This window comes from Charadrius vociferus, unplaced genomic scaffold (genome assembly GCF_000708025.1).
Source record: "Charadrius vociferus isolate BGI_N301 unplaced genomic scaffold, ASM70802v2 scaffold93, whole genome shotgun sequence".
Classification (NCBI taxonomy): Eukaryota; Metazoa; Chordata; class Aves; order Charadriiformes; family Charadriidae; genus Charadrius; species Charadrius vociferus.
In genome coordinates this window covers 1,899,823-1,917,263 of record NW_009647838.1, presented here as the reverse complement: position 1 = coordinate 1,917,263, position 17,441 = coordinate 1,899,823, and the positions used below count along the sequence as shown (strand labels likewise).

Here is a 17,441-nt window from a genome sequence, read left to right as displayed (position 1 = left end):
ACTCCCTTGACAAACCAACAACTTACTTCTGTCTCCATGAAATTTCTGACATGTTTTTACAGCAACAAAGACATCTTCCTTTTTCACTGGCTCTCCCTATATAAACAGAACAAAAAAGAATTTTGTAATTGCAGGCTCTGCCTGTAACATTTTATAGGATATGTATGTCCACACATACAATAAAACAGAAAATACCTTTTCATTGTATAGCGTATCAAGTAGAATAGTGTACCAATAATATAGTAGAAAGTACATTTTTGTCTCTTGAAAAAAAGGTCACTAGTGGTTTAATATTCCTGAAAAAATATTACTGAAATACTTTTTCCGTTTCCATTTTCCATTCTAACATGAACTAAAACAAAAAGCATTAGGAAAAGAGAATGAATAGTAGAACCTGTTGAACTAAGAATGATTCATCTGAAAAAGAATGTTTTCTTAATTTATTTGAAATTAATCACTATGAGAACATGTTGAACTATATCATACTTGGAAAAAGAAGCTTAAATTCTACACAGCAGAAATCTTCGCATTTTCTCAACCGTATTAAAATCATTTAACCTTTTTGATTTCTTATCGTTTTTGGCACCTAGAATTTTGCTGCCCTGAAAGCATGGAACACTTTTTGGCCTCTAGCAACAGTTAACCCATAATATCATGAATGCATTCTCCTAGAGGTGGGTGAGATGGGTTGTACTTTAATGCACCAAATGCTATGTTACATATTATCTTTAGCCTCAACAAGTTTTAGATTCCCATCTGTGAAAAAAAGATTACCTATACTTCCGTATCTCGCAGAAATGTAAGGAGAAATACTTTATAGATGATGGGCTGCTCAAACATTGTGGTAGAAAGACGCATTAAAGCATACGCAATATTTGTTTGCCAGGAAATATTCTGTGCCACAGAAGGCTGAAACTGTATCCAAAAATAGATAAATGCCAGAACAAACTTTTTCTTTTTTAACTTATTGAAAAATATTTACTGAAGGTTTGAGATTTTTAAAGTAAAGTATTAATGCATTTTAGTTTTACCTTTACTAAGCAAATGGCTTTTAAAATATGGTACTTACACAAAGCGGCAGAAAATTACTGAATGTTGTTGCACAATGATCAACGTTATACGAGTTCACATCATCTGTGCAGAACTCAGGCACTGGAGTAAGATGTGGTCCTTCTCCTTTCTGCCAAATATACAGGGCAATCTATCAAAACAGAAAACATTTATATCAGTAATGAAACCGGATAAAAATTCTCTGGGCATACAAAGAAATCATATTACACGACAAATTTTATAGGAAAACTGAAAAATACGGGATGCTGTAGAGGATTTGTTCCTTAGTTGATGAACTAGCTGCATACCTTACTTCTTACTCACTTTTCTAGAGCCAACATGTAACTTTTTGCTATGAAAGAAATTCTATAGAGAGACAAGTTTTAAAATTTGTTTCACAGAATCACAGTTAGTTTCATATACTTAAGCATGTCAAAAGAACTCATCTTTAACTTTTACAAGAAGTGGCAGAGTGAATATTTACACCTTCTTTTAAAGGAAACAAAAATCCTTATTGGTTTGCTCTTTTTAAATTATTTTGATAATTTGGAATAGCTAGGCCTGTTTCAGCCTATGTGGCAATTTTCAGCTTTTCAGAATAGACCCATTCTCTGGTGACAATTTAAAATGCTCAGAATCAGCAATGAAACTCTGAGAAGCTGTAAAATACAATGAAGGATAATGTAATAGATATGCTATCCTATAGTAGTCTTGTCCATTTTAAATACAGCAACAAAAAACCAAAAAGCCAACCAAAATTTACAGAGAAAAAGGAAGGAGCAAACGAGTGATGTCTGAAGAAGATAAACCCACCCCTTTGTATTTACATTCAATTCATAATGAAAATAATATTTCAATTTGTACTTCACAACACATCAAGAGCGCTTAGACTTGCCCAACATTTCTATTGCAATACTTTACTAAGTATTGCAGACTTTTTTTTTTTGCCAGACTAAGTATTCAGGCAGGAAATTTATATGCTGAATGCCTTCCTCATACCATTTAAAACATTAACTTCTTTTCATATAAAACTGTTCAGAAACTTGTGAGAACAAAATGAAATTCTTAGAAACCTAAAAGGCAGAAAATATTATCTCAGTGAGTATGTGGATCCAGAGCTTCCCAGCTGCACTGCCATACACTCCTGATTCTGAACGCTTAGTCTTTCTTGATAGGCCAAAGATGTGAATCTTCACAAAGATGTGAAGATGCTCTCTTGGACAAGAGCTGTTTAAGCATACGCTCAAGATGTAGGAGGTCTGGGTTCTAGGTTTGCTTCTGCCTAACTCAGACAGAAGTTACAGCTTCTAGTTTTCAAAAGGGTGCCTACACTAACAAACCATAGATATTTCTGGGACAAAGACTCTCCATTCTATCTCATGAAACTGGGTTACTGTGTAAAAGTAAGATTCACAGAACCAACAAGATAGAGTAGCAAAGGGGAACCTGATTCTACTGCTCAGGGTGAATGGCACTCCTCCAGGGGAGGAAAATCGGTCCTGGGTTCTAGTTCCCGTTTCCCATGTCGTTTACACATATTCCCATTGACTCTTGCATGGAAAAACAAGTTAAGTCCCTCACTGGAATATGGGACCAGAGCCAGCACACACCAAAGGCAATGAAAATGGGTCTCTTTTTGGCTGCTTTACATCTACTTAGGAACTGTTAGCTTTAAATCCCTTCAGGGCCAGAATTCAGCTCCTCTTTTAGCAAATAACGTGATCATTAAGCTATTATTAAGAGGGTATAGTATTTCCTTCTCCCTAGTGTTCAGGAAGAACTCAGCGCAAACCAAGAGCATTAAGGATGGTCTGGACAAGCCCAAGTCACCAAACCAGTTACAGACTTCTAAGTTCATAGAATCATAGAACGGTTTAGGTTGGAAAGGACCTTAAAGATCATCGAGTTCTACCTCCCTGCCATGGGCAGGGACACCTCTGACTAGACCAGGCTGCCCAAGGCCACGTCCAGCCTGGTCTTGAACACCTCCAATAGATGATTATTTTCCTGTCCATCTCATTTAGGTGCCAACATCTTTAGAAAATCCCAACTACCTGCACACAGCCATCTCTGGAACTTAGAGGGAATAAAATAGAAATGCCAGTTTGTTACAGGCCCCATTAGGACTGGGGGCAGGCTTGAGAATACAGTATTTTTCAAACTTAAGCTTCCAGATTTTAAAGATTTTCGATAGGGTACAGTCACATACTAGAACACAACTAACTGATGACTTTTAAGCAAATTGTTGATTTTAACTGGGCTGTCATAACTACACATGTGGTTTTAGACCACCTGAACTGCAAAATAAAAACATTTAGTTTGATTGCACTGAAAAGAGTTTTAATTACTGTATTTTTCCTTGTAATTGACCAGACGGAGACGACAGGGAGCTGTGAGTACAAACATGGTCATTACGACTGCTCAGCTGATAGTGACTCGCTATACCACTGTAACCCAGCTGCGGGTTCTTTCAATACAACAGGTTTTGTAGTTTGCAAGTTCTAATTTGCAAGTTCTTAGCCTCACCGTTATGAGGTGGTCTGTTTATTTGCTGTTTTAGCAATGCTTCTGAAAACACAGATGATCTTAGCATTACAGATGAGTTCAACAAAGTACTGAAGGGAAAGACCACTCTATAAGGAAGAAAATGCGTAAGCGTGAGCGGCAGTTAAGACAAATACTGTTGATAGTCCTTGGAGTAGAGGAGAAGTATGGAAATGACATGTAACACATACTCATGGTAAGGAGCAGCCAATAAACACACATACATCTCCAAGGTTATCTCCTTGCCTTGTCACAATGTTCATATTATGGGATCTAAGTGGTTCTTGACCCTGCCTTGTAGCTGGAAGACTACATAACAGCAAGGGGTGGGATTTCTAACAAGCTTCCAGTACATTTTAAGATTGTATTAGTTCAGAACCCAGCTGTTCAGAATTAATGTCTGTCGCATGAAACAACAAAGAAGAAATGCTCTTGCAGCCCAAAGAATATTTAACAATCGTAACTTAACATGAAATATTTATGAAAGTTCATAATGTGTGAAGATTTTCCACTGAATAATGAAATCTTCAATAGAAAGCCTTAGAATGGTGTGAAGCTATTGTATTTCAGAAGTGAGGGTAGAGTGCCGTTTTGGGTTATAGAACAGGATGACAGACTGTTCTGAAAACAGTGGAAAAGGATTTACAATAAAAAGACAAAAAATATTCTTAGTCTTAGCCCTAGTTCAGATCTAATGTTAGATACACAAAAAATCCATTACTCACTTCCAGTTTTGAATAAGCATCAGGCAATATGCTATAAACCGTGCAGTTGCAAAAAGTCTAAAAAACACTCTACAAATGAGCAGCAGCATGATGAAAATCCTTTACCATACTTGCAAGATAGGCCTTCCAGATGGAAAGTGATATAAATATTATGGATATAAGAAATAGGGACTTGGAAAGTAGTAGGGTGAAGAAAACCTGATACAGAGCACAATAAAATACCAAAGACTAGAGACACATGTTATTATGACCCTGTCAAACTAAAACATTTCTTAAAACCTTTATCATCCTTCATAAATTTAAACATTACACACAATCATTAAAGATCACAGATTATATCCTTTGATTTGTTGTCAATCTTGATTCACACAAGAAGGACATAGAGATAAAAATGATTTAAGAAGGAGAAGATAGTGATTTATAAAATAAATGAGGGGGAATGGAACTGTCTCTAGGGAAACACAAGACTGTGCAGAAAGAATAACTACAGGGCTGAAGTAGGTTATCAATGGCAATAAATCTGAAATGAAACATATGCAAAGAACTGCTAACAGAATAAGAAGGGCATGGAAGTAATTTTGCCAGTCGAGTGATCAATTGTTTTTCATTAAGCAATCTGTGGCACATAAAAGAAACGTCTGCTAATGATTTTTTTTTTTTTTAATGACACTGTTTTTAGAGGCTTTGTCAGTGCTGAGGTAGACTGGAATATTGGGAACATATGAATGATTTTGAGATAACTTAAAAAAAAGAAGATTAACAGTGTGAAGCCCAAGGCCTTACATTTAGAAAAATTAACAAGAGGAAAGAAACAGCTTGTTGGCTTGTTTCATGTAGCAAAATGAAACCTGGGAGGGGTGCAATTGCTTTTGAGAAATACATCAGTCAGGGAGGGGAAACTATGTCAAAGAATAGTGTTGGCACAAGACCAAATTCATTTAAATACGCTACCAATTTATACTGTATAAATACACTGTAGATTTATCTTGGAAATGAGGAGGTTTATAACCATTACAGAACAAAGATCTGGAACAGCAGCAGTAGTTTTAAGTAAGGTGTGGGTAGTTTTATTTTGTTTTGTTTTTTTTTCTGGGCCAGAACCACAATTTATAGCTGACTTTCAGGAGTTTTAAAAAATTAAAACGAGTTCGACATCACTCATAATTTCAGGCCAAAATCAGCAAGCGTATTCCAGATTCATCCTCCCCTTCTACCCTGGTTCAGGAGTTCATTTTGGTGACAGTACAAAACCCTGGGATGCACAAACATTTTGAACGTAGAAAAAATTAAAGAGCTACAGAAAAAGCAGCACTGATATTCCTTCAGATCCCCCCACTCCTTTCTTCTCATGTTCCTTTTGAGTCCACTCGCTTATTGCCCAAAAGACCTAGTGGCTAGCTTTTAAAACTGTTGCAAACCAGAGGCAAAAAAAATTCTCAACTTCCATGCTACCAGTTGCAGAGTTGGTTGTTCACACAACAGTTAGGTTCCTCAGACTATTTAATCCAAACTCCCATCATAATTAGCCCTTAGAGTCTGATTTAGAAAGTGATTGAAGCTGGCTGCTATCTGAGATACTATTCATGTTAGCTTATGCTTCATGAATTGGAAGTGTCTCTCCTCCTTTTTAGAGCAAGCCTTAGAAGATACCTTAATGTATACAACCATTCCTATATGAATGCAATTTTATTCATGAATTCCTCTATGCTTGAAATATATTGTTAAAGTACTACAATATTCTAAAGGGACAGAAATTAAACATGCCATTGCTGTCAAACTTTTTAGCAATGTCTACGAGAAATCTGTTATTTCCATTATCGTTTATCACCATTCACATATACAGATTTGAGACATTTTTTTCCATCACATCACTGCTTACCTCATGCTTTAAATCTATTGTAAAGTCTGACTTGAGTGGTTCACTTTTCAACTTCTTTGCAAGCCTATACAATAAAATATGAAGAAATTTACTCAAAACCCCCCATATTTTTAAAAAAATCAGTCACTCGTGTATGTAGCAAAGTGTGGCTGGTACTATCGACCATCTTATAAATGGGGGGAAAAAAAAAAAATCACATTTCTGTATTTATTGCCTCAAGAAGCAACTTACATTTCTTTTTCATATTTTTTTCATCTGAGCACAATGTGATGATGTCAATATTAATTTTCAGCACACAAATTTTGATACATTATTCCTGCCCAAGAAGAAAGTTCTCACGTGGAGTAGATGGAGAGTATGGCATAACATTTTCAGCAGATTAAAAGCAGCAGTGCATTTGAAGCTCAATATTGATCAGCATCTCAAACTACAGACAATATTCTCTTTTTGTGTATTCCAAAGCACAGTATTTCGGCACCTTCAATTTATGAAAACATCAATCCTTGCTACAGCAAGATGCATTCAACTTCTGAAATCTATGAACTTTCCAAATCTCATTTAAAAACTAAGCATCTAATCTGAAATAAATATCTAGGTTGTCTCTATAGCATGAGAAACACTTCTAGAGGGCAATGCAGTCACTCTAAGATCCAGGAATAAAACTGCTTTCTGGGGGAGAATACATTTTTAAAATGACAAGAGATGGTATTGAACTAGTTGAACAACTAGTACTGGACAACTATTAACTAGCTGACATGACATTAACTTTTAGATTGGCAGAATGAAGCAAAATAAATCACATGCACAGTAATGATACAGAAATAGATTTCTGTACCCTTGTCTACTAATGATTTCTTAAGTGTTTATTTATAATAATTATGGTTGGTATGTGTAGAATAAAGAAGAAAAGGAATTTTATCACGGAAGTATTTTCTGGGTAAGTTTATAGTGGGAGTGTAAGTCTATGTAGGCATACTCAGAGCTAGTTGTACATTACTGTCCCTGGTTGAGTGTCTTGCTATCCTCAAATTTACATGTATCAGTATGGATGCTGATAATACAGGTGGCAGCAGCAAAAGCTCAGCGGAGGCTCTGAAGTCAAATCCACGGGAGGCCAGCCTGCACTGGCTGAGTACATCCCAAACTGTCTGCCATAGCCAAGCTGCAATCAACAGCTTCAATTCAAAGACAGCTCAAAATTAAAATTTTACTTTGCATATTGTCATGATCTGCAAATGTACCGCAGGAACAGCTTCACCTTTTGTAGTAATCCATACGAAATCATAACTCATTAAAGTAATATTGATTAGCATCTAGAAAAATTGTACAAATTAAGCATTCTTAATTACTATCAACAAACAAGAAGTGATTAAAAATTCAATTCTTACTTTTTAACAAGTGGAATGCTAAGTGCCCAACCAGCAGCAAAATCTGGAAATTTAAAGACTGTAGGATTTTCAGCAAAGGCATAATGGTGAATTATTGTAGATTCTTCATCATATAATGCTTTACCTAAAAACCACTCCTGTAAAGGAATATAGGAAACAATTTTGTTCATCTACAGCATCCTTTTAGTGAAGATGATGACTGCATTCATCCTGAATAAAGTAAACCTGAAAACAAAAACAAGGGAAGCGTATTGTTCACAATGATCCAAACAAAAACTGTACTTGGTACGAAATGAAACTAAAGACAGTTCTCAGAATTCAAATACATGCTGTATTTTCAAACTGCAGCTTATACCCTGGATTCCACCTCTTCAAAGAGCACTGAATCCCAAAATCATAGAAGGGCTGAGGCTGGAAGGAGCATCTTGAGATCGTTTAGTCCAATGCCCCTGCTCAAGCAGGGTCAGCCACAGCATGATGCTCAGGACTCTGTCCAGTCATGTTTTGAACACACTCCACAAGCTCTCTGCGCAACCTGTTCCAGTGTTTTACTCCCCAAACCGGTTACTGACTAGACAAGACACTCAAAAGCATCACATTCAGGAATTTTGTATATATCCATTTTGAATTTCCATCTGTCTAGTCTCTTTTATACTAGGGAACTTGAAAAGCAAATACATTTTAAATACCTTGATCTTCAAAACAGTTAAATGAAGATGGTCCCAAGTATGCATTTGTATAGTAAATATTAAGTACTAGTATTATTATTAGACTTTTCATAGCAGTGTTTAAGAATTTACTGCTGACTGTACTGTATCTGAAAATAATTAACTGACTTAAATACTGCTTCTTTAACATTACTGTCAGTTGTCTTAAACCTTCTGTTTAGAATTAATATAAAATAAGTATACCCCCAAATTTTAGCAAAATAAGGACTCTAATGAACGGAAAAAAGAATATATGTGTATATATATAATTTTATGTATATGCATATGTATAAACTGCTTTTCAGGCCTACAAGTACAAATGATGAATCAGAATTCTGAATCACCTTAATGGTTATATTAAAGCTTTAAAGTGTGAAGTTCTTTGCATTATGACAGTAACTCAGGCTTTTCTTTTTCCTGACAATTTACAAGTTCATCACTAAAATAAGTTCAAAATTAGGGCAACTGTTTTTTTCACAAAAGATTCTCTTTCTCCACACTCCCTGACATATTTGATTTTTCCCCTCCTTTAAAGGGGCAGCTATCAGCAACAATGAAAAATTCCTCCAAGGCATGAGCACAGTTCATACATTTCACATGAGGTAAATAAATAATTTACGCAAAACTCAAGAAAAAAGGGAAAATATTCAAGCAAAAGTACTGTAGAAACATCCAGCCAGAAACCCTCAGTCTAACCCCAAGAGGATCTTGCTTCTCAGTAGCCACCTTTCTAACTCAAACCAGATGTTGCTATATAGACTGAGCTAAATTTTATAGCTCCCCAGAGTTGATGAGGAGGCATGAGTGAGATTTGGCCAGGATATGGAAGTCAGCAAACAGCAGAAGAGAGGTCTGCACGCACCAGGAGACACCTCCAGGCAAAACCAAGTGGCTGAGCCTGGCAGGAGCATGCAAGTGTGGCTGCCCCAGAGGACATTCAGCCTGGCAACCCCTCGGCTTCCAGCCAGGACTCAACCTGGCTGCCCAGAAGGCAATAAAAGGGCAGCCCCGTACAGCTACCAGGGATGCTTTTCTTGCCACACACACTGAGTCAAAGCTATGGGGTGCTGCCTGCTTCAAGAACTCTACCTCTGCAAGGATGGCCAGGACCCATACAAGCAACCATGAGTCAAAGATACAGGATGCCACTCCTCCCAGGAACCCCGACCATCTGAGGGACTGATGCCAGCGTAACACGGTATGCATGTTCAGATATACATGTGCGAGGCACTGAGTGCGTTTCTCATGAATTCTGCACACTTCTCCCCTCTACTTTGATCAGCTACTCTCAATAAAACTAAATTGAATATATCTTGTACTCCACTAGTGACTTTTTCAGGTAACACAAATGCTGAAAATTTGTTTGCTCCCTTAATCCCCGTGTGCTTCCTGAGGCGGAGACGTGCTCAGGAATCTGTTGAGGAAACAGCCAAAGTCAAACTGACGCTACCCAATACTTGGAGAAGGTAAGGGTGGAGATTTTTTCCCACCATTTTTTTAACCACCTTCACAGCAGTTGCTACATGGTGCCTACTTACTCAGCCTCTGATTTATACCTTCAATCACAACAGACCCTGTTTTCTCCTTGGAAGGAGATTCAATATTGGATCCTTGGAAGGATTCAGCAGTGTTCACTGTGAGGATTAAAAAACAAACAGAATATTGGGAGGTAAAAGAAAACGGGCAAACACACTAATTTTTATGCACAAAGATGACTGCCTTGAAAGAATCAAAATAATTCTTTAGAAGCACTTGTGCACACTGTTCTTTAACTCTCTTAGGCCTCCAAGGCTTCAAAATGTACGTAACACAAGCACACTATTCTGTTTCAGAAAGAGTTGATAAATAGTAATGTTTTAATATGACAGTACCATCTGCAGACAATTTTTTTCTGGACCTCCAGTTTGTTACGCTACAGACTGAAAATAAATCTTTATTTATCCTAATTTCGCATGCTAATTTTTACAACAAACCAATCTATAGATTAAAAAAAAAAAACCCAAACCAACCTTACTTTCTTTTCTCTATAAAACATAAAAAATTAAACCCATACATATACCCTCCTCAGACTTTCACATAATATTGTTTCTGGCAATATTAAGCCACAAGTCACAGTGAAGGCATTCCAGGTTACAGCCAATACTCTCTGAGCTTATTTAGTCATAACATTATTTACTTCACTGATATGTAGGACAAGTCAATCTGTGCAGGACTGTAAAAGTCTTGTAACTAATTTAAAAGATTATAAGTTCCTATGCATAGAATTAATTTAAAGTAACTTAAGGAATGATTGTAAGCAAATTGCATATAGGCAAAAACATGATTCATTGCATTATGGATAACTACCATCCACAGGATCAGTTAATACATTGTGCATCAGAAATGGCAAAAAATCACCTACCTTTAGTAAGAGCACTTCATAGTCTTTAGAACACTTTAATATCTGAAGAAATGTGATGCAACCAAATTCAATATCAGACCTCGGGGAGGGCAGAGGAGACTTTACCTGACTTGCTAATCAAGTTGATTCTACCCACTCACTCTTGTATCCACTCACAAATCCCACGACAAGTGCACCCAGTTCATCTGTTCAAAACTCGTGTCTGACACAACGGACAGGAGATTTCAGCTGTCACATCCCCACTGTGTCTCACTACCTCTTATGAATTCTTATGATCCTCAAAGACAAACTGTTCTTTAGACAGAACTTTTATACCCTTTATGTATCAACAGCTACTAAGTCATTGCTGCCCATCAGCTTGGTTTACTCATTCTGGATATCTTTGGGGCTGCCACTCAATATTACATTCATATCAATCTCAATAGTTCTGTTACTAATCGCTATATATCCAGATTGAAAAGCTGCAGATTCATCAACTATTCACATGCCCCTTGTAGACCTTTTATTGTGATTAATATATACCAGCTTTTTATTATGCAGACTGCTGACATTTTAAAATTAATAATGAATGAGCTCATTCTGGTCTAACTCCTCTTAAATTTTGTAGCTGATGGACTACTACTTTATATAAGGAATCAATTATGGACTGTTACACTAAGATGACAATTACTATGTACAAAAGCAAAACATTTTCTTTTCCTTTTAATGCAGGTTGGAACATAGTTTGTTATTCTATTAGTATTTACATGCAATGCAAAGGAGAGATTAAAACTGGCATAAAGGCAGCATCTAGAACAAAATTTTTATGTTTCTATTCTGAGAACATCAATTAGGAGTGTTTCTGAAACAAATAAATGGATATTCCAAAGGTCTAAATATATTCAGCTGGTAATTTTGAAGACAGAGTGATTAAAAATGTAAGATCTCTGAATTATTTTTAATACCATTGTAGGAAAGAATTGTGAGAAAACATGACAAGGCCATGTGCCTGCAAAAGAAGTGAATATGCTAAAGTGAGACCTGAAGAAGAGTTCACTACTCAGTCAAGGTAACAATAAAGAGGCAAAACATATTTTGCACAGGAGATTTTTGGCTTCTTTTATCCCAGGCAAAGGATGGACATCAAGCTGATTTTTTTTTCCTGAACATTGAGAATCCTAAACATTAACAGCTTTTGTGTCAGCTGCATAGCCAAATTTACTTTGTTCCTTGGTGACTGCATTTTTCTTTTGTTCTGCAAGTCTTTTGGTGGTGTTTCTTTTCCAGCAGGTAAAGAAAACTGTCTTATTAGCAAGACAGTTCAGAGACAGAATGCAAATAAAATACCCTACTATATTAGATCAGAGACAGTTAGTCAAACTAACATCAGTTATTCTGTCTGATGATAATTAGAACTGATGACAGACAGGAAAATGGGGAGAGGGGACCACAGAGCAAACTATATTCATCTTTTTACTGATGCTACATCGTTTCCAGGCTACCCACAGAAGGAATCTTTTCTCCACTCAATTTTAACAGTTCTTCAACAGCTAGACAGGTGCTCGTACACTGCTTCATGTTAAATACCTTGCTCATTCTCAGCCTCAGAAACAGAAATTTATCCCCTTTATTTTAAGCTGTTTGGATACATCTTTTCCAATGTTTGGAGTTATGAACCCTCCAGGTAGTGTTATAAAATTAAATTCTGGACCACATTAACTGTTCCATAACTAGGAATCCAAATCACGTATTTATAATTGTTTACTTGAAATGATTACGTTTCATCTAAAAACCTATTCAAGCACATTCAAAAGAAAGTTAAATATCTAAATTTTTATTTCACCTTAGACCCGTCAAATCTTCCAAGTGTTTCTAGCAGCTTTACAACTTGTATTCTTGTATCTTCTTCACAGAAGAAAATCCATGAGGAGTTCCTACCATAGGTAACAGAGAAGCTAACAAAAGAAATTAATGTTTTACTAACAAACTGGCTTATGAACAGAACAATCGATTCAACCCACATTCCCCAAATATAAGTACTTTGCAATCAATTACTCATGTATACAGAAACAGAAACTTTTACTACCAACTTAGAATTACATATCAAAAGACGACAGTGAATGGATAAAGAAAATTGCCTCAGCTGCTATCTATTTATATAGCACCTGTTATTCCAGAAAGAAGGGAATTGAATACAGATACATAAAGAATGTCCACTCATATATGAATAGGTACTACAGGTATAACCACCTATGAATTCAGAAGTTTATAGATAGCAGTTTAAATTACCTTCCCCTCTGTACCTTAACTTTCTTCCAAGAAGCCCCACTGTTGGGCACCTAACACCATTGCAACAATCGTGAAAGCGCCTAATAACAGGTTTTCTCACAGCTGTTTGACATTGATCATAATCATCATCCACAGCCTAAAAACTTCATTAGCTTTTTCAGTACAGTGAAACTACACAGATAGAAGGGACTCCCCTTCCTCAAAGCTAACACTAATCTCAATGCAGGATTCCTGACTCCTTCAGAAAATTCTCATTCCTTATTTCTCTACTTCTCCCAGCTTAATTCTTTCACTACTTAACAAAACAAAGCCTTATTAATTCATGACAACCTAATGGAAAAAAAGTCCAATCTTTACTTGTCCATGTTCCTTTGCATAGCTTTTACGTTGATTTAATCGAAGAAATAATCTGAGGAGAGGGACAAGAAAATTAGCACCTATAAACATGACAGATTTCTTCCTCTAGAGCGTTGTCTACTGATAAGATAAGCAATGAAAATAAACAGCAGAAATGTGAGTCATCAAAAATAAGTAAAAAAGGGCAACAGGATCATTTCTGATTTAGGGAACAGTATTTGGCTAAAAAAAAACAAAAACCACCAAACCCCAAACCAACCTAAAACGCAAACCCACTATCTGAGAAATACTTACGCTAGAACATGTGACACCTCCATCTGCAGGTCTTTAAATTACATGCTAGAAGCACTAGATGGTTGCCAGGTGCTAAACTAGTTCTGTCTTTTTTCATCTGGGACAAGCTATCTTCCCATAAAGCTAACTTTCCTCTGTGTCTTGCAATCATATTTGATTATTCACTGCTTTGTGCTTATGATACTTAACCTGCTAAACTATAATACCCAGAAGAGCTCACAATTTATTCATCCTTTTAGTTCATAAAAGCATATACTTGTTGCCTACACAACACTGAAATCTGCGCAACTCTTTGCCATTCAGGCAAACAAACAGGATACAATCAGCTGGGAAAGACACTTCCCAGCTGCTCCATCTAAAACTTGCCAAACAAGTACAGAAAGGATATCAGATACCCTCATGTTTTTAAATATGTAGAGTATTCAATGCCCCGTGAAGACTGAAGGCTTTTCTCTCGCATTTAGTGCTCAGCTAGAACTTCAGGAGAGAATATTTGGATTTACACAAAAGCAGGTGGGTGAGGGGCAAGGAGAAAAACACTGGAATGACCCATACAAAAAGAATTACTGCATCTTGTGAATATAGCACATACCAATTCACAAAAGGAATGATCTGTTCATCTAGCTACTGATGGACAAACAATGATTTTGAAGGCTAAGTATTTCACGCTTGCCGAGGGTCCTATAGCACACAAATCTGGAGTTCAGATTGCAAGAAGCCACTGGAGACACTCAGGTAAGATCCAGTTTCAGGGCAATAATTTTAAAAAGGGACTTCTTCCCTGCTTAATGAATGTGGTTACCAAGAAGAAATGCAGTGTGCCTTCTGGAGACAGTAAGGGTACTGTGTCATGAGACTTCCATTGATGTCTTATGATTACACCTTCTGAAATGAAGTATTTTGTCCAAGTTAACCTGTGCTCAAGAACTAATAACTAAGAATTGTCATAACTCTTTAGAGGCCTACTTAAAAACAGTGACACCCACAGAAGTGAGGGAAGCCATTATTCTGAAAGCAGTTTTCAGGTAAGAATGCATCTTCTATCAATTCCTAGCATCATCAGCTGCTGCAGAATGCGCTGATCCCTTAGTCTCCCTTCCTCCTCTTCTGTTGATTGAAAAAACTACAACGTACAAGCCTCGCATCATCTACATGCTTCTAAACTACTCCATGTCTTCATTCTGCTAAGTGATAAGTGAAATAGTAGACACAGGGAGCTTCTTATTTCAGAATTCTCTTCAAGATGGAAATCCTCTACTTAAGATTCTTCTTCTGATTTCTGAGAATTTTCTTCTGCTTTATCGCACAAACTATCATTTGTATTTTTGCTTCTGAGTTTGCTCTTGTAAAAGCTGTATCTGTAAACCCTGTCACCAAGACATAAATAATTCAGAAGAGGAACCACAAGGTCATTGAAACAGGAGCTAAGAAGGAAAACCAAAGATGACTGATATTTGGAACATCATCTTCCAGTTTTTCAATTTACTTTAATTCTCCTTTTACTTCTTCTCACAGTTTACATATATCTCAAAGACAGCTATCATACAAGCACTCTTTTCATGTTTCTACACATCCAGAAAGCAATAGAAAGCAGAAGAGAAAAAAGCATCCTGCCCTGTAATCAGTCTGATGCAAAAACAACAAGCCAAAACAAAAACACCCTTCTGAGTAACTCTAATAAATTATATTAACTAAATTAAAACTCAAGAGGTTGCAGAGCCTCTGGCATCAGTTTCAAACGCAAAGGCAAAGGATAGCCTTCAGTACGATGGAGCTTTAGGACTTTTTGAAACAGGAATCATTGCTTCCTAACAGTTTGCAACATACTACTGGGTATAAGCAGCATGTTGTCCTTGGGGCCATCTGCACAAGATAAGAAGAAAGACATTTGAGAGTATCTCTCTTCTCTGACCATACTAAGATGAAAACTGGCCATACAAGCTTCTAAAAAGATGTCAAAACATACCTTTTTTCACTGTAGAGGCCTGCCACCTGTTAGAAACTATAAGCAATAAAAGACAGGAACCTCAAAAAAGTATTATTATCTATTTTAAAAAATTATTTATCCAATTCATTTAGCCAAGTAATCTGAAAGATTAAAAGTTCTGAAATACTTCACACCTTACACTATGAGAAGTGGGGACCAAATAGGAAAATACGCATTTTAAAATGGTATTTCTTTTGACCAGTTTAGTTCCTTAATAATTTTAAAACCCATAACAATTTGAAGAAGGTAGTTGCTCAGTTACATAATATTATTGTCGTTCTTTTATTTAAAATCACTTTCTCTGATTTAATGAAATTTAACAGAAAATTGCTTCAGAAAAATAAAAAAGAAGAGTAAGAAAGTGAAAAGATAAGGTTGCAAGTCTCATTCAAAAGCTTTGCTTCTGAAAAAAGAGGTTTGAGTAATTAATATTTATAAGTTTGTTTGCAAAAAATTCTGAAAATAACTGGCATTCATTACACTTACTCTCTCATTAATGGTAATATTGTCCATGCACCTTCATGCCCATCCAGCTGATGAATAAGCAGAACCGTAGGTAATTCCTTTAAAAAAAAATAAAAATATTCCCATTAAACTTGAATTATATGCACCTTTTTCCCTAAACGCCAACTAATCTTAAAAAAATTACTCTGGAATGGCTACTTAGCTCTTCATTGTTTTTTACTGGCAAGTAGCCCTGCAGAATAGATGACTTAAGATAGTATGAAACAAGGTGACCTGTGTATGGAAAGTGCTTCTTCCAACTGAAAATTTTTAATTCTATATTAGATACAAAGCTAACACACTTCAAGTGAAATGTTTTGTATAGGTCCCATGTAATCATTTAAGCAATATATCATACTAATTTCCTTACCATATCATAAAATCCCATACTGTAAAGAAAGACTTATAAATAATGTAGGGAATTACACAAAGGCTTCTATAGACAATCATGTTACACAGTGCTTATGTGAGAGTTATAATACTCTTTGAGTTCAACTTTGACCTGTCACACTAACATCGTAACAAAATCCCATAGGTTTACACAAAAATCAAAATGAGGAGTTAGCATTTTTTCGTACTGAAAAAAAAAAAATCAAAGGAAATCCAATAATGTAATTGGAGAAAACCAAACACTCTGACCCAGCTCCCCCCAGCCTGGCTTCTCCCCATCAGCCTGTCCAGACATGACACCCACGAGCTCAAGAGAAAGGAGAGGCTCTCTGCTCTCCTTACAGTCTGACAGGGGCTTACTGTATGGGATGCACTACTGGATTCAGGGGAAGAACATTTGGGGATGGCACAAAACTTATTATGAGATGCTTAGGGGAAGAGGAAAGGCCAGGAAAAGAGGGATCAGGGTGATCTGAGGAGGAACAACCATTTATAAATTCAGAGGAAAAAAGGGGTTGGTCACTTGAAACAGATCGCTGTTCAGAACGCTTGTCTGGCCATGCCCTGCACTGATCACTGCAGTCTGTCCTGTCTTTTTAAATTCCATTCCTAACTTGTGGGCAGAAGGCTCTGTATGTATTTGAAGGTCTGAGTGCCTGCACCTAAAGAGGGGACCACAAGTCACAGGGGTGCACAAGTCTGTGCTGCCAGAAACTGGGGAGAGAAGGGTGCATGCACGTTGTGTGTGGGTGTCAGGGTGTGAACTGCTCACAGGCATCAAGCTGGACTAAGAGTAGAAGAAGCTTGGGAACCAGATATCAGAGCAGCCACAAGTCTGGGGCAGACACTGGAGAGACCAAAGGGCCTGACAGTTAGTTACTGGAGGAACCAGGAGGTCCCAGCTACTGGAGAACCTCTGGGGTGCAAGGGTCAGATACTGGTAGGGT

The 17,441-nt window shown here is 36.8% G+C and overlaps 1 protein-coding gene across 1 annotated transcript in view; it reads right to left on the bottom strand.

Moving 5' to 3' along the window:
* Positions 1-17,441, bottom strand: part of B3GALTL (beta 1,3-galactosyltransferase-like) — a 61,285-nt gene that overhangs the window by 14,052 nt on the left and 29,792 nt on the right. Inside the window, exons 5-10 of the mRNA XM_009882848.1 lie at positions 16,087-16,163; positions 12,517-12,628; positions 7,587-7,723; positions 6,199-6,262; positions 1,070-1,201; positions 27-96 (exon numbers count right to left, since the gene is read on the bottom strand). Of these exons, the coding sequence (XP_009881150.1) occupies positions 27-96; positions 1,070-1,201; positions 6,199-6,262; positions 7,587-7,723; positions 12,517-12,628; positions 16,087-16,163 (592 nt within the window). The remainder of the gene's footprint in view (positions 1-26; positions 97-1,069; positions 1,202-6,198; positions 6,263-7,586; positions 7,724-12,516; positions 12,629-16,086; positions 16,164-17,441) is intronic.